The 18274-nt window shown below is 37.5% G+C and overlaps 1 protein-coding gene across 7 annotated transcripts in view; it reads right to left on the bottom strand.

Moving 5' to 3' along the window:
* NUMB (numb homolog (Drosophila)) overlaps positions 1–18274 on the bottom strand; it is a 223828-nt gene that overhangs the window by 35486 nt on the left and 170068 nt on the right. For 4 of the 7 annotated variants that reach the window (XM_011983093.1, XM_011983092.1, XM_011983096.1 and 1 more), the window contains 2 exons: positions 13628–13702; positions 6869–6901 (listed from right to left, as the gene is read on the bottom strand). In XM_011983093.1, the coding sequence (XP_011838483.1) occupies positions 6869–6901; positions 13628–13702 (108 nt within the window). The remainder of the gene's footprint in view (positions 1–6868; positions 6902–13627; positions 13703–18274) is intronic. The other 3 variants (XM_011983095.1, XM_011983094.1, XM_011983098.1) reach the window with 1 other exon arrangement.

The raw sequence follows: 18274 nt of genomic DNA, 5'->3' as shown, positions 1-18274 counted from the left end.
CTGGTCTCAAACTCCCAACCTCAGGTGATCCACTCGCCTCGGCCTCCCAAAGTGCTGGGATTACATACACATTACTTTTCAACCATGCATTCTCTAAAACTTAACCATTTCTAATGGTGCCACTTAGCAATTATAAAAACATAAAAACTTGAAAAACTATATTTGGCAGTATATTAACAGCAGCTGTAAGAACAGATATTATAATATTTTTGGTGATTTTTATACAGTCAGAAGTGGTTGCTACAAAGAAAAATAAATCAAAGTGACATAACCCAGAGAGGAGTTCACAAACTCAAACGCATACAAGAGTTAAAGGCAGATAACAAATGAGTAAAGCAGGGACAACAGGGAGTTGCAGGGATTGTGGCGAATAGGCAAAGGGCACAGCTGTTACTCAGGTCAAGACACTGTTGCCACATAGAAAGCACGCTGTTTTGCCAGGTCTGCTAATTCTTAAGATGAATATCCTACTTTTTATATAAAAGCCTGTGTGCAGGCCAAAAGTCCACGTTTATGGAAGTATTCAGGCCCTTGGGCTGTCTAGCGTCCTCTGCATTAGACACTTCTCCACTCATTATAATTAAGGCATACTTGAGGAAAGCAGAGGAATGCTTTTTGAATGACAGAACATCAACATGGGGTAGGTGAAAGAACTTTGCACTAAGTTTCAGAAAACCTTGGTTTCACTGTAGGCACTGCCATTTAGTATTAGCTGGGTGAACTCTCTGAGCTTCTGTTTATTCATCTGTAAAATGCAGTTTCATGAACTACCCTGTCCAATTCACTGAACTGTTGTGAATGGCAAATTAGAAAGTAGGTCAAAGCACATAATAAACTATAAAGCTCTACATAAATACAAGTAAATGGCTTCAAAAAGAGATCTAATAGGGTGGCCTAAGAGTATTTCCTGTCTCTATGTTGAGTCAGCTTCTTCATAAAATGGGAATACAGATTACTTAGCTCATAGGGTTCCTCAAATACATTAAAATTATAAAAACCTTTTTTCAAACATTAAGTGCCATGTAATTTTTGGTAATAAAGTATTTGCCCAGTACAGCCAACTATGCTAATGAAGTTGCATGTAATAATCCCTAAAAAGCTGAGTGCATTATTGGCTTTCCTAAGGCAATGAGCTATTTATTTTATTATATTTATTTATTTATTTATTTATTTATTTATTTGAGATAGTCTCACTCTGTCACCCAGGCTGAAGTGCAGTGTCACGATCTGGGTTCACTGCAACCTCTGCCCACCCCCGGTGTTCAAGCGATTCTCCTGCCTCAGTCTCCCGAGTAGCTTGGCTTATAAGCACCTGCCACCACGCCCAGCTAATTTTTGTATTTTTAGTAGAGACGGGGTTTCACCATCTTGGCCAGACTCATCTTGAACTCCTGACCTTGTGGTTCACCTGCCTCAGCCTCCCAAAGTGCTGGGATTACAGGCGTGAGCCAACGCACCCGGCCATGGCAATGAGCACTTTAATTAGTTTGGAAAAAGTTATTTCAGATCCTTGTGTTTTTTGCCCCTCTTTTACAATGTTTGTAAGCTTACAATGGATTACAGGCCTGTAACAGACCCAGATTTATCTGTTCCATACTGCTAAAGTTTCTGGAGGCACTGCTCCTATCAGGTGGTGATGTAACAATAGGGAAGGTCAGGTCCAAGAGGCAACTTATGGAAAAGAGAAAGTTTTCCTGGCTATGAGTCATAAATTCAGAATTGGGGCAAACAATTCTTCTATCTACTTACTTTCACATAAAAGTGTTTAATAAAAACACTTCTTGATTACTGTTGTTCTATTTATCCTGGATCATTAAATCATACATGATTCAAAGAATAACAAAATATCAAAATTTATGAGGAACTGTACTGGATAAAAACTCCATAACATACACTGTTCTGTAAGATTCTTCATTTTGAGCTTTCATCAAACCACAATTGACCTAGCAAACTCAGTAATATTATCAAGTCTCTCTCACCAGTCTATTTCTTGTAGATTAGTGTGGAGATGAATTAAATGACAGCAACTTGAAAGATTTGAAAGATTCCAAATTAAAGAAAAAATTATCATTTAAAAGCACATTCTAGGTAAGATAAGGGACAATACTTGCCCCTCTCTGTTTTCCAAACTCTTGAAATGACTCACTGTAAAAAATTATATATTAGTATAAAATCACCCTGACATTAAAAAAAAAATTTTCCCCAATAACATAAGAAAAGAATTCTGGGTGCTGTGGCTCATGCCTGTAATCCCAGCACCCTGGGAGGCCAAGGCAGGCAGATCACTTGAGGTCAGGAGTTCGAGATCAGCCTGGCCAACATGGTGAAACCCCCTCTCTACTAAAAATACAAAAATTATCTGGGTATGGTGGCAAGCGCCCGTGGTCCCAGCTACTCGGAAGGCTGAAACAAAAAAATCACTTGAACCCGGAAAGCAGAGGTTGTGGTGACTGAGATCGCACCAGCCTGGGTGATGAAGGGGGACTCTGTCTCAAAAAAACAACAACAAAAAAATGTAGGCATACAACACACAAGCCATCCAGCAGGCTGGGCACAGTGGTTCATGCTTGTAATCCCAGCACTTTGGCAGGGTGAGGTGGGTGGATCACTTGACCTCAGAAGTTTGAGACTAGCCTGGGCAACATGGCGAAACCCTGTTTCTATAAAAAATACAAAAATAGCTGAGTGTGGTGGCACACGCCTATAGTCCCAGCTACTCGAGAGGTTGTGTTGGGAGGATCCCCTGAGCCTGGAAATTTGAGGCTGCAGTGAGCCATGATTGTGCCACCGCACTCCAGCCTGGGTGACAGAGTGAGACCCTGTCTCCAAAAAAAAAAAAAAAAAAAAAAAAAAAAAAAAAAAAAAAAAAAAAAAGCCATCTAGCAGAATGTCACTTCATCCCTAGAAGACCCACTTCCTGGCCCCTCAACTGCTTCTGATATTTCTTTTTACCTTGGAAAAAAAAAAATACAGTGTAAGTAATCTTTTAATCAAAACACAGCCTCAGAGGGGAAGGCAAAGCCTGTCATTGTTTGTTGTTGCTGTTGTTAAACAGCTGACATATGTATTCTGGTGATGCTATGGTGCTGCTCAGTTACTCTGAACATATTATTTTTTCACTCTACTAGTGGTATGTCTTTTTTTTTTTTTGAGACAGAGTCTTGCTCTGTAGCCCAGGCTGGAGTGCAGTGGCGTGATCCAGGCTCACTGCAACCTCCATCTCCTGGGTTCAAGCAATTCTCCTGCCTCAGCCTCCTGAGTAGCTGGGACTACAGCTGTGTGCCACCATGCCCAGCTAATTTTTTTGTATTTTTAGTAGATGGGATTTCACCCTGTTGGTCAGGCTGGTCTTGAACTCCTGACCTCAAGCAATCCACCCGCCCTTGGCCTCCCAAAGTGCTGGCGTGAGCCACCGTGCCCACTCAGTAGGTCTTTTTTTTTTTTTTTTAAAGCGAAGTACTTATGCGTGAATAAGTGCAAGAAAATGACTGCTTATCAGTAGCATATAAATTCAAAGTAGGGAATGATAGTAATGCCAAACCACCACAGACTCCATCCACGTGGGTGGCTGAGATAGTGATACCTTTGCTTTCTGATGGTTCAATGTATATGAACTTTGTTTCATGCACAAAATTAAATTATTAATTATAAAATAATAAAGTAATATAAAATTATTAATTATAAAAATTATTTAAAATATTGTATAAAATTATCTACAGGCTATATGTATAAGGCATATATAAAACACAAATAACTTCTGCATTTAGACTTGGGTCTTATCCCCAAAATATCTCATTATATATAAGCAAATATTCCAAAATCTGAAAAATAATCCAAAATCCATAACCCTTCAGGTCCTAAACATTTCGAATAAGAGATACTCAACATGTAGGATTTAAATATTTCCAAATAAATAAAATGTTAGTTTGAACCACTGAAAAGGAATTTTTTTCTTTTTTCTTTTTTTTTTTTTTTGAGATGGTCTCCTGTCACTGAGGCTGGAGTGCAATGGTATTATCTTGGCTCCTTGCAACCTGTACCTCCCAGGTTCAAGCAATTCTCCTGCCTCAGCCCCCTGAGTAGTAGCTGGGATTACAGGCACATGCCGAGGCGGGCAGATCACCTGAGGTCAGGAGTTCAAGATCAGCCTGGCCAACTAACATGGTGAAACCCCGTCTCTACTAAAAAAGATGATTATTTAAAGCTTTAACTAATAAAAGTAACTGATTAGAAATGAAATCTAAAGTTAAATTACTACTCTATAAAAAAGAAAGTAAAAGTGAGTTTCTAAGAAGCTGTTTACTTACTAGCACCTTTTGAGATAAAATCTTCACTTAAAAATAATATGAAAATAAAGTTATTGTATAGCACAATGTATAGCACTTCTGGCTCTGAAGTCAGACTATTTGGGTTCAAATCCCATTTTTTACCACTTGTTATAAATATCTGTGAATACAGTCAGGTCATTTAACCTCTGCAAACCTCAGTTTTCTCACTGCAAAACTAGAGAATTATTATTTCTGGGTTAAGGATTAAGTGAGATGATTCATAATTCTCTTTCTTATACTATACAAATTCATCATGTAGCGCAAAAAAAATGCAGTGAAAAGCCTATCAAACACAGTGTGATGCAGCTCAGCTACAGTGTAGGTGCATCATGGCCCCATTATATGTAGCAATAAATACTGTGACCTCAGGATTGACTTTGAGGGGAGAGCTTTGTTCCTTAATCCACTCCAGGCTCCTCAGTAGCGTGCACCACTGCATCCAGCTAAAATACATACTTTTAAAATTGTCTTTCTTAAAACCAAATCAGGCCGGGCGCGGTGGCTCAAGCCTGTAATCCCAGCACTTTGGGAGGCCGAGACGGGTGGATCACGAGGTCAGGAGATCGAGACCATCCTGGCTAACATGGTGAAACCCCGTCTCTACTAAAAAAAACAAAAAACTAGCCGGGCGTGGTGGCGGGCGCCTGTAGCCCCAGCTACTCCGGACGCTGAGGCAGGAGAATGGCGCAAACCCGGGAGGCGGAGCTTGCAGTGAGCTGAGATCCAGCCACTGCACTCCAACCTGGGCGACAAAGCGAGACTCTGTCTCAAAAAAAAAAAAATAAAATAAATAAACAAACAAATCAATATTTGTTATAACCTGACCTTCATCTTATCTATGATGCCTTATCTTATATAGCTTATTGTACATAGCCTTATCTGCTGTTTTAAGTAAAGTAGACTTATTAAAACTGGTCACTTGAACAATAGTTAAAATTGTATGATAATTGTAGATGTGTAATTGCTTTCGGAAACTATTTGGGAAAAAAAAAATACACCACAAAAAGTTTCCTAAAGTGTCCTTAACAATTATCAATTTCCTTAACAAATATAATGCCTACTTATAATGCTATGCTACACAGGAAATAATAAGATTCTTTCTAGATATGTATCCCATATTCTAAGGACCTATTAACCTGACTCAGACCCAAAATGTCTATTAAAAAATGTACTGTGACATGTGTGGGTGAATTATTTGACTTTTTATTTCAGATTAACAGGAGTAACTGAATTAAATCATTAGATCAAAACACTTCAAATGTGTTTACATTAGTATAAAGGTGACCTAAGTTAGAACAAGAAAATGTAAAAATGAGTTACATTTAAACATTTAATTGAGAAGGAAATGTAAATTATTTGTTCTTTAAAACAAATTTCCAAAATGACAAAACCATGCAGTAGAAAAAAAATTGTAGGATTTTGTTAATCACATAAATCATTAGTAATTTATACTGTTATCTAATGACAGTATTTTTTCTCTCATACTGTCTCAGTCTGAATTAGTTTTAGCACTTACTCAAAATTAAACAAGGATAAACTTGGACACAAAATATATTCAGAAATATATTTACTGATATTAGTACAGCCACCCCATATATTCTTAAATTTAGGGAGATATGAACATTGAATAATCATTATTTGAAAAGCATCTACATAAACAACATTCCACATATGACAGATATTTGGTATGCTAATAATTAAGATACTTTTTCTTAGATTAGCAATGCAGGTTAAAAATCATAGCAGGATCCCTAAAGATAAGTTTATCCAAGTTTATCCACTTTCACTTACTTCTCCTGAAATTTAATTTAGATTGGAAAAAAAATTGCACTGAATGTAAACTTTGGGGTATATTTAATTTTTACTTAAATATTTCTTCCAATTTCCCTGTGAATACTGGGCATCATATAAAATCCACTTGTTACAAATATTGCTAATATTTTAATATAAACAGAGTTTACAAGACCAAATAATATTTATTTTAATACCTACTGTTGAGGAGATAATCCTCTTTTAACCTACTTGATTCATTTATTGGAATTTCTTTATTTTTTTGAGACAGCGTCTTACTCTGTCACCCAAGCTGGAGTGCAGGGGCGTGATCTCGGCTCACTGCAACCTCCACCTCTTGGGTTCAATCGATTCTCCTGCCTCAGCCTTCCGAGTAGCTGGGATTACAGGTGCACATCACCTGTATTGTATTTTTGGTAGAGACAGGGTTTCATCATGTTGGCCAGGCTGGTCTCAAACTCCTCAGGTGATCCACCTGCCTCGGCCTCCCAAAGTGCTGGGATTACAGACATAAGCCACCATGCCCAGCCTATTTATTGGAATTTCTTAGAATCATCAGATTTAGTATCAGTAGATCCACTTATAACATTACGGATAGCAACTTCCTAATTCATTAATTTCCATATACAGTCAAACCAATTCCTGTATTATAAAGAAACCAAAGCTGTGCTACTTTTAAAAAATATGTCAGTGGTACACGAGGGGTGTAACTCCTTATAAAGCAAGCATGAATGTGGCATCAAACTTACTTTTCCAAAGAAGCCTTTGAAGAACTTCCTTTCCTGGAGGAACAGGGGGACAAGTCGAGCGCTATTATTGTATGGCCTAAATGTCCCAGAGTTTCACATCAATAAGCACATACACAAATTGGGGAAAGGAAAAAGTGGGAGAAGGGGTGGGAGTGAGTTTCAAAGAGTTATCCATACCAGGAGTGACAGGGAAAAAGGAAGGGTGCATGAAAATGCAGGGAAACACATTGTATGGCCTAAGAATCCATGGAAAGAGTGAGAAGAAATCAGAACCTGTATCCATGCAGAGTACCAAGTTAGTTTAGTTAAATCGCTGTTTACATTTAAAACAGAGATCTTCCAAATTTGGCAGCAGAGGAAAAGATAGGGCATACTGGTTTGGTGAGATTTGTATTTTAAATTTTATAATAGTGAATAGAAAATAGAAAACTGGTTCCATATACATTTTTTAAGTTTAAAATTGGTGGTCAACTATGTGAAAGTCATCAATTTTAAAAAAAGTCCACATTCAAATGACCACATAATCACATTAAAAATGCAATACATAAAATTAAATGAGTATGCATCAAAGGTCCTTGTCATACTTTTCCTTAGTGAGTAAGATGTCACTTAGAAACTCCATACCACTTAAGGGGAGCTTGACCATTGGCTTTCCATTAACTTACATTAGTATCAATCTATATGTACATGTGTGTTGATCAATTTCACAACATACATAAGGAAATAACATGTATGTTCTATTCCAGACACAGAATAAATTATCTATTAAGGTTACAAGGCTAATACTCATACAAGAGCTGAGAAAACATGTATCTTAAGAACCAAATGATGTCTGTGGGCTACAACTGAAATTTAAGAAACAGCGTTTTGTTTTCTTTATAAAAGCTATTGTTTATTATTATTTGGTTTTTGTTTGTTTGTTTTTTGAGACAGAGTCTCACTCGTCACCCAGGATGGAGTGCAGTGGCATGATCTTAGGTCACCACAACCTCTGCCTCCTGGGTTCAAGCAATTCTCATGCCTCGGTCTCCCGAGTAGCTGGGACTACAGGTATGCACCACCACATCCAGCTGATTTTTGTATTTTTAGTAGAGACAGGGTTTCACCATGTTGGCCAGGCTGGTCTCGAACTCCTGACCTCAAGTGATCTGCCTGCCTAAGCCTCCTAAAGTGCTGGAATTACAGACATGAGCCACTGCGCCAAACCTAAAAGCTGTTATTTTAAAATAAACTTGCATTGACATTTATAAGTATACAATTCTGAAACTATCTGAATAACAGAGGCATAACTATCTATGGTATCAGCACCAATTTTTAAGCACCATTTATGAAAACTGGCCACCAATTAAAATCTGTAGAATTTACACAAATTAGATGGGTTTCAACACACACAAGCTAGATTTAACTCTACATTTCCTAGCTATGGTTGAAATATACTTTAAGCCTTTACTTTTTATAATCGTCAGTTTTTAATGTTGGATAAATGTCTAGGAAAAGATAATTGCACTGAAATTTGACTCTTTTACACAATCCATAAACTGTTCAATGCTCTCCAACACTGGAAAGTTTGTTTTCCCCTGTAAGCTTTGAAAATCACAAACAGCAAAAAATATTTCCACAAAACATTTTGAACTGCAACTGGAAAAATAATAAAGTAATTGGGTAGTTATCACAATAAGACTAAGATTATTTCTGCTGCCAAGTTTGGTGACCCTAGTTTTGTTAGACTATGAATAACCATAAGCTTTCAAGGATGCAGCCAAAGTTAAGATATTCACCAATCTTGAGGGATAGGAAGGTGAAGGAAGGAGATTGTTAATATTTAATTCAGCTCCTAGAAAAGCTATTGTTAAACATTGAGCTTTCCCTCTTTTTATAAAATACCCAACATGTTAATGAAAAAAGTTGGCATGCAAAATTCATAAAAAGACAGTTATTAAAGAATAATAATGTTTTTTTAAAAAACATTTGTTATCATTCTTTTACCTGCTAAAACAAGAACATATATTAAAACAAATATATCAAATAGTGAATAAAAAAACAACATATTAGAAACTGGTAGTGTAATGAAACTAGTCTAAAACTAAGACAGAGGGAGAGACATTTAAGAAACAATGGGAAGAAATGACCTTTTTAAAATGAAGGGCATCTTGGACCAGAGTTAAGCAAGATAACCAAAGGCCTTATACACTTTTTATGGAATTGGCTGATATATGACAATATTCCTCATCCTGCAGCTGATATGCCATAAAGGCAGTAACAATGGGCAATAGTGGTTTCTGTCATTTATCCTATAGAAGCTAAGTACTAAAGTAGCTAATCAGTGAAGTTATGTGACAAAGTAAATCAGCTGAAAATAGCTGTCAATAACTTTATGCACAGAAAGTTAAAAAAATTAACATAGTTATGCTCTGAGGAGCATGTTTTTAAAACCCTACCTTGTTTAGTTAGTTTTTCATTTGAGCACATCAAGTATGCAGATGAATTCCCATTGAAGTTAATGTAATTCTAAATTGTAAGAGAGTATTTTGGGGAAAAACACTTGCAAATTATCTCTTTTCTCAATTGTTCACAAATTTAAAAAGCACTAGAAGGCGGAGCACAGTGGCTCATGCCTGTAATCCCAGCACTTTGGGAGGCCCAGGCAGGTGGATCACCATAGGTCAGGAGTTAGAGATCAGCCCGGCCAACATGGTGAAACCCCATCTCTACTAAACACACTTAGCTGGGTGTGGTGGTGGGCGCCTGTAACCCCAGCTACTCTGGAGGCCGAGGCAGGAGAATCGCGTGAACCCAGGAGGCGGAGGTTGCAGTGACCTGAGATTGTGCCATTGCACTCCAGCCTGGGTGACAGAGCGAAACTCCATCTCCAAAATAAATAAATAAATAAATAAAAAGCACTAGAAATGTTAAATTTTTAGTTCAAAGATTATTCACTAGATGAGTTGGTGGTATAGTGGAAAGCATAGCTGCCTTCCAAAGATCATTCACATGGTAGGTTTAAAATGCTTGTTTTAAACAAAACGTTACTTAACTGGTACATCTGAACTATTCTTTAAAATTTTAAGCTCTGGCATTCAAACTAATTTCAAAGATATCCTATTTCTTCTTTAATCCTCTGCAGGCTTATGTATCCTTACATTTGCTCCCACTTATTTGAAACTCTAAAAGGGAGCTTTATAATCTATTAAAAAAAAAAAAAGTCTCCAGAAACATAGCATTTGGCACAATATAAGATACTTATATCTGGCAAAGTCAAGTTGTAGATCCTCATGGATGATTTTTAGATGAATGTTTGCTCAGAGAAATCAAAAGGCAACTAGAAATTTCTGCATAGTAAAAATGTGAAAGGAAGACAAAAATGAGGAATACATGTGGCACACTATGATATGAGAAGAACGGTATCCTAAAGACTTCCAACTTTCTGCAAGATTCTCAGTATTGCTCTAGAAAGAGTATTTAAAAGAAGGGGGAGGCCAGGCGTGGTGGTTCATGCCTGTAATCCCAGCACTTTGGGAGACTGAGGTGGGGGGATCACGAGGTCAGGAGTTCAAGACCACCCTGGCCAACACGGTGAAACTCTGTCTCTACTAAAAATACAAAAAATTAGTCGGGTGTGGTGGCAGAGGTGCCTGTAATCCCAGCTACTCAGGAGGCTGAGGCAAGAGAATTGCTTGAACCTGGAAGGTGGAGGTTGCAGTGAGCCAAGATCACACCACTGTACTCCAGCCTGGGTGACAGAGCAAGACTCCGACTTGGGGGAAAAAAAAAGAATGGGGACGTTTCATTGACTATAAGAAATAGGAAATTTACTCCAGTGACCCAAAACTTCAATTCCATGTTTTTATAATACATGCCAGTGCAAAACTACATATAACATTTGCTCCAAATCTAGTATTTATCTGAAAAATTTTAAATAACTTCTTGATAAGAAGTCTAGAAATGGTCAATTTCCCCTCAAAGTTTAAAAGTTTAAGTATGTTTAGAAAACAATCACCAACATATCTAAAACTTTATTTTTTATTATTTATTTTTGTAGAGACAGGGTCTCACTATATTACCCAGGCTGGTCTTGAACTCCTGGCTTTAAGGGAGCCTCCCATCTCAGACTTCTAAGTAGCTGAGATTATAGGCACAAGCTACTGTGCTCAGCTTAAAACTTTCTTTCAGTCATTAAAAACCATAGGAAAATAAAGATATTTAGAAATAAGCAAAACAGTTTTGGTAAACTTAAAACATTAGACATAATATTTGATTATGGTTATTGTAAGACTCAAGTTGACCACACATTGCAGATCAGATTGTATTCTGTATATTCACTCTAGAAATATTTTTTGAGTTACAACTATGTGCCAGCCACTGTTCCATGCATAGGTATAATTTTTAAAATGGCTATTTAGTTCCTAATTCTGATGAATATAAAAACATTACATTTTATTATCTAAATAGTCCTATGCCTCAAGCAATCACGCTTATAGCCTATTATCGTCTTGTTTTTTTTTTTTTTAAAAAGGTAAAATAAAACAAAAAAATCCATTGAAACATTAGTTTTAAAACTAGACAGTTAAATAGTGGCTATCTCTGGGATTGTAGGAAATTTCATCTTATTTGTGTACTTTTTTGGTTCATTTGTATTTTATACAATAAACATATATTGCTTATATAATAAAGAGATATTTCTAATTAAAAGTATTTAAAAAACAAAAAAACCCAAAACTAGACAGTTAAGAGGATTAACTGCTCATTAAACAACAAAATACTATTTCTCAATATGTTCTGGGCAAACTTAAACCACCTCTAGCTTTTCCTTACTTACAGAGTGTACATGAAGCCATACTCTGAATCAAAAGACTTTCTAAAGGCTCATTCCACGGTGGCCATTTCACCATAAGTTGTGTAAATTATAAGATTTTAATAATTATTTATAGTTTGTTTCAGGGCTATCTAGTCTGTTCACTGATTTGTTTTCAGTGATTACTATAAAATTATTTAATGGGCAAATAACTGCATTACTTTAAAAAAAAGTTCTTCGCTAAAATCATCTTGTTTGTGTATTTATTTAGTTGAGACAAGGGGCTCATTGTGTCGCCCAGGCTGGTCTCAAACTCCTAGACTCAAGCAATCCTCCTACCTCAGCCTCCCGAGTAACTGATATCATTCTTCTAGATGAACCCAGAATTATTTTGTTAAAAAAATTAAATTTTTACTTCTCTTTTAAATTTGGTTTTGACAAATGGAAAATTAAATTATCTGAGACTATGTTTAACTGGGGAATATATTTAGGTTGGCATGGAAGGTCTACAAACTATAATTTCATGTACCGTAACACAAGGTCTCCTTAACATAAATGACAGATTGGAGAGCATAGATAAGACTAGCAAAGGCTTGAATCATTTAAGAATTTTAGTGATCAAAATCTGAGATAAAGAGTATGTATAGGTATATATGTATGTATATATGTGTACATATGTCTGTATCTTTTTAAAAAATTTTTTAGTTCTTTGTATATTATAGCCAGTTACTTTCTCCTTTTCCTTCTGTGGCAGATTCAGGTACTTATTCCAAAATTAAATCTACCTCTCTGACTTGGTTGCTTCCTTAATTTTATATATTTTATATTTAGGAATTACAGATAAGAAGTAATATAGATTATGCCAAGAAGCAGAAAAGTTCTGATTACGAAGCAAATTGAGGGAAAGAAGCACACATTAGTAGTCAAACTTGTGGCAGCCCACCATACTAGCAAACCCAAAGCAATATGTATTTAATGCTGTTGGGGACAGAGCATGCAGAAGTAATGCTTAAAGCTTTCACAGCAAAGTGGGGAAAGGCCACATATTAGAAGGAGGGTTGTGAAGAGGACTATCAGATCTATGGAACATGCCTCAAACCTACGGAAAATCTGAAATTAACACTTTGAATCCTTATGAATCCTGAACTCGTTCTTTCCTTTCACTGAATACACAGGCATGTGCCTGGGATGTGTTCTATGGCATAACAGGCAGAGGAAACATTAGTTATCCTGGGAAAGGGCTCTCTACTTCAAGTGTGCTAAAGTTTATGTAAAAGGCAGTAGAAACAGACTGTTTATGTTAGAGGTGTATAGCAAAGAAAACTGGGGAGTAGGAGTTAAGATAATAGTAAGAAGTCCCCAAAAAGGAAACCTCACCAGGCATCAACACAGATATCTCTATCCTCCAGTTTTCCCCAGGAAGCTACTTTTTATAGTATATTTAAAACCCATAATTTATAGCCCAGTTATCACAGTTAGGTTAAGATGTTAACTGTAACAGTTTTATCCTAGTCTTAGAATACTATTCTTCTATCAGATTTTACAACTTTTGTTTCATATGGGTTATAAATCAAAAGTACCTTTAGGATAATATCTGCCCTAAATTGAAACGGCTCGTCTTATAATTTATACCTCTGGATGGACAACATGAGATGCTTTTAAATTTTTTAATTATTATTTTATTATTTGAGAAAAGTTTTTTGAAATTAATAGAGACAGGGTCTCGAAATGTTGCCCAGGCTGGTTTTAAACTCCTGGCCTCATGCAATCCTCCTGCCTCAGCCTCCCAAAGTGCTAGGATTATAAGAGTGAGCCACTGTGCTTGGCTTAGATGCTCCTTATTAGCAAGCCCACATCTTTTTAACAGAAACACAGTTTTTACTGGGTCACTAAAATTTACTGAGCAAAATATTTTAAAAAAATATTGACAGCATATAGATCAACGCTGGCAACCATCAAATACATACAGCTTTCAATCTTTTTACAGCATCTTCACAGATGTGCATTCCTCTTGATTCATCAACTTCTACATGGCCAAGGTACTGTAGAAAAAAATAAAAAGTTAGGGCTATTGCTATGTTTACCAAGTAGCTACTATATAGTAAGCATTATGTGAAAACTGAATACAGGTTGAGCATTCCAGATCTGAAAAAATCTGAAATCTGAAACACTTCTGGGTGTCAAGCATGTTGGATAAGAGACACACCACCTGTACTGAAATTCCTACACTCAAGAAATACACAGCCATTGAAAAACAGTTCAGATAATGTAATTTTACATATTCTCAGTGTCCTCATAGGAATAAGATTTAGAATAATTATTTCAAAAAGGTGTTACAGGTGAGTAAGTGAAGAAGTACACAGTAGGCACTAAACATTACCTGAATCTAATATCTTAATCTAATTACCTGGATCTGAAGCATAATAGCCTATGCTAGACACAGTTACTATGTCTCCACACATGAAAGTAATCCTAAGACAAAGTATATATACATATCTTTTAAAAAGCACAAACAAAAATGATAGTTTTTCAAAGACTGAAGAAATCACACACTCCTTTTATGGGGAGCATATAAGAGCAAGGCAGATTACCAAAACAAATTTTATGAATGTATTACATCTGAGCTGTAAAACATACATAAAATTTGAAGAGGCAAAAATTGAAAGGTTGAAAGACTATTTTAGGCTGAGAGAATTACATAAAGTTATAGATGTGGAATAGGATAATTACGTATCAGTGCTGGGACTCAGAACACATTATCCCAAAGTATGGTGTCGAATGCTTTGAACTAAAAAAGAACCAAGGTCTGACCTTCTCTTGACCTCCTGACTCTTAACTCCTCCTTCTCCCCCGGAAAAGTAGGAGGGGCTTTCTCTGAAGTTCTCTCATCTGTCCAAAGATAGATCCTTCAAAAAGAAGCTCAATTGTTATATATGCCATCCCTGGGAATCTTATCAACTAGGGTAGATTAACTGTATCAAAGAAGAGACTGAAGTTCAACACCCCAGACTTTGTCACAGGCTATCACCTATTCTTCTGAGGGCTGCTCCAGACAACTTGTATTATAGGAGAGACTTTTTATCTGCACAACAAGGCTAGCTTTGCTCACCGTGCATTTCCTTCCCTCATATTCCCATAGGTTGTCACCACCTCCCCTAAGGTCCCTATTCCTTTCTGTAGCTCAGGATGCCATAAAAATGTCAATCATCTGGCCTTCAAGTTTGATATTTTGTGAGACTCTTATGTACAAACATGTAATAAATTTGTTTGTGTTTTTTTCCTGCTAATTTATCTACTGTCAGTTTATCTCACATACTCAAATACTGAATGGTCAAAGGGTAGAGGGAAAGTTCTCTTCTCCTCAGCATCAACGAATACTCTTGTTTGGTTTGAATATGAAATCTATGCAGCTGGGGAATTGAAGTACTAAAATAGTCAGCACTTAACCCTAGAGACAATGGAGAGCTAACAAAAAATTTTTTTTTCCCAAGGTAGTAATATGATTCAAGGTCTGGTTCCAGGTAAATAGGGAGTGGACACACTACACCCTGTTCCTCCCACTGACTGAAACCATAAAACCTGAACAGAATTCATGGAACAGGTACTTAAGCTTTCTGAAAAGTAAACAGAAGATGAATCAGAGTAGAATACCAGAATTCAAAGTACTACGGAAATGGCAAGGAATTTACCTCCCCTTTCTCTCTTTGGTACCTCCAGACTGAGAAAGTAACTTTTATCTGAGGAATGCAAGTCCTTTTAATTATCAGGTCAATAAGAGACATTAAAATGAGACCACAATCACGCTCTACTACTCACTTTGACCTACGTATCCCTCTCCTGAAAATGCCTGCTACTGCCACCAGTAGCTAGAAATTTAACCTAATAATGTCACACCAGACACTATAACCCACACCCTACCTATTGCTTAACAGTGTATAGCCAATCACTAGTCAATGTTATTTCTTTAAACCAACGAGAATTCCTGATCCACAACTTTTTATCAGCCCACTCCCTGTCCCCTTCTTTTACTTTTAAAAATCCGCTTGCTTGCTGGGTATGGTGGCTTAAGCCTGTAATCCCAGCACTTTGGGAAGACAAGGTAAGAAGATCATTTGAGGCCCAGAGTTCAAGACCAGCCTGGGCAACATAATGAGACCCTGTTTCTACAAAAATAAAAAAAATTAGCAAACACCTGTAGTACTAACTATTCAGGAGGCTGAGGCAGGAGGATTGCTTAAGCCCATGAGTCCAAGGCTGCAGTGAGCTATGATCATGCCACAACACAAAAGTCTGGGTGATAGAGAGAGACCCTGCCTCTAAAAACCAAAATGAAATGAAGAAAACTTAAAAAAAAAAAAAAAATCCACCTGTAACTGCTAATTGAAGGGTACATCCAGAGCAACTTCAATCTATGCTTCTGGGTTGCAATACTCAACCTTGGCCCAAATAAACCTTCTACTTATATTAATTTTGCATCAGCTTCTTCCTTTAGGTTGACAAGCCTGAACTTAGCACAGCCAGAAATCCAAAAGCGAGTATTGTGATACAGAAAGATGTCTGGGAAAACCTCTCTAGCTCTGGTTTGAGGACCAGGAAATGGAACTCCTAAAGCTCAGAGACAGTACAGGAGTACCTCTTTCTTTTGTTGGTTCTCTCACATCTCAGCCACCAGGAAATCCTGTGATGGTGTGGTGGCAGCAGAGGTAGCAACAAAAGAAACCTGTAGGAGCCACACCTCTAAGGCAGGGGGACCTACCTCTCTGTTTAGTAGAAGGGTGGTTCCAGGAAGATGGGGCCAATCCCCCTTTTGCTTTTTTCCTTTCTCTCTGATCTCCTGCCATTTGACCCCAAATACAAGTGAAATTGTGGGACTTCATGGTAGTGCAGAACAACCAGAGCCCCAGGTTTCTGGCTAGAGAACAAGAAAGGGGAACTCCAGGGAACCAGAAAGTACCAAAGAAGGCACAGGAAGGGAGGAGCTTGAGAAAGACCATGAATTTGTTTGTGAATTCCTAGGCTCACCCTGCAGCTACACAGGTAAGAATCTGATCCTAATTAGCATACCCAGGATTTTGACAGTTGAACTAATGTATACACCACCTCCTGGTTCCCAAACTGACCCCTAGGTGACATACACACAGAATAGATCAGAATAGCACCGCAGATCAGGATAGCATTGCAGAGGCTTTGAAAACTAAACTGATGGCCAGGCGTGGTGGCTCATGCCTATAATCCCAGCACTTAGGGAGGCCGAGGTGGGTGAATCACTTGAGGTCAGGAGTTTGAGACCAGCCGGGCCTACATGGTGAAACGCCATCTCTACTAAAAATACAACAATTAGCCAAGCAGGCGCCTGTAATCCCAGCTCCTCAGGAGGCTGAGACAGGAGAATCATTTGAACCTGGCAGGCAGAGATTGCAGTGAGCCAAGATCGCCCCATTGCACTCCAGCTTGGGCAACAAGAGAGAAACTCCGTCTCAAAAAAAAAAAAAAAGAAAAAGAAAACTGAACTGATATTGGAACCACATCCTGCAGAAAGTAAGAACTTGTAGCCTGAGACCTAACTGGACTGACCGGTATAGGAAATATTAATTAAAAAGGAATTAACATTTACTGATTACCTACTATGTGCCAGAAACTGTGCTGGATGTTTTATATATTTTGTCTAACCTAATAACTACTCAGAAAGGTATGTTTGATCACTTGATTTTAAAACTGAGGAAAGGAAATGAGGTTCAGGAGTGCTGAATAACTTTTCCAAAGTCATACACACAGCTAGTCGGGGAAGAATATGGTTTACATTCATGATTTCAAAGTCCAAAGGTCTCACACTTGACTTTACCACAATTCAAGAAAGCTTTTCCTGATTTTTCATTCTTATTATAAGGAAATTTAAAAAAACAACAGGTTCTTTCCACCACATTGTTTCCTACAATTTTTTAAAATAAAAGTCACTTCCCTGGCAAATTTTTCCTCTGGCAGGGCTGAAACTATCAATTACAAGTGAGCCTCTCTGAAAACTCAGTGAAAACATCTAAAATAAGTTCATCATTATTCATACTTTCTCATTTCCTCTCAAGTTACAGAATTTCTACTTGGAAGAGAATTATTATTTTTTTGAGACAGAGTCTCACTCTGTCGCCAGACTGGAGTGCAGTGGTGCAATCTCAGCTTACTGCAATCTCTGCCTCCCGGGTTCAAGCGATTCTCCTGTCTCAGCCTCCCGAGTAGCTGGGACTACAGGTGCATGCCACCACGCCCAGCTAATTTCTGTATTTTTAGTAGAGATGGGGTTTCACCATGTTGGCCAGGCTGGTCTCGATCTCTCGACCTCGTGATCTGCCTGCCTCAGCCTCCCAAAGTGCTGGGACTACAGGTGTGAGCCACCATGCCTAGACTTGAAAAGAATTATTAATATGAGGCTGACTAGGAGGCTTAATGACATTTTGGAATATGGTGCTGTAAAAGTACATCATTACTGAGCAAAACTAAAAAGACAGTTAAAAATCTAGTATCTGTAATTTCTGAGTAAGACTGGTTCTTAGAGATGACTCTAGTTCATATACATGGTCCTGTAGGGCATAGGTTTATTCATTTTTAAAAAACATACAGTA

Source organism: Mandrillus leucophaeus, unplaced genomic scaffold (assembly GCF_000951045.1).
Source record: "Mandrillus leucophaeus isolate KB7577 unplaced genomic scaffold, Mleu.le_1.0 Scaffold246, whole genome shotgun sequence".
Taxonomy (NCBI): Eukaryota; Metazoa; Chordata; class Mammalia; order Primates; family Cercopithecidae; genus Mandrillus; species Mandrillus leucophaeus.
The sequence above is the reverse complement of the archived record's forward strand: the minus strand, read 5'-3'. Positions and strand labels throughout refer to the sequence as shown.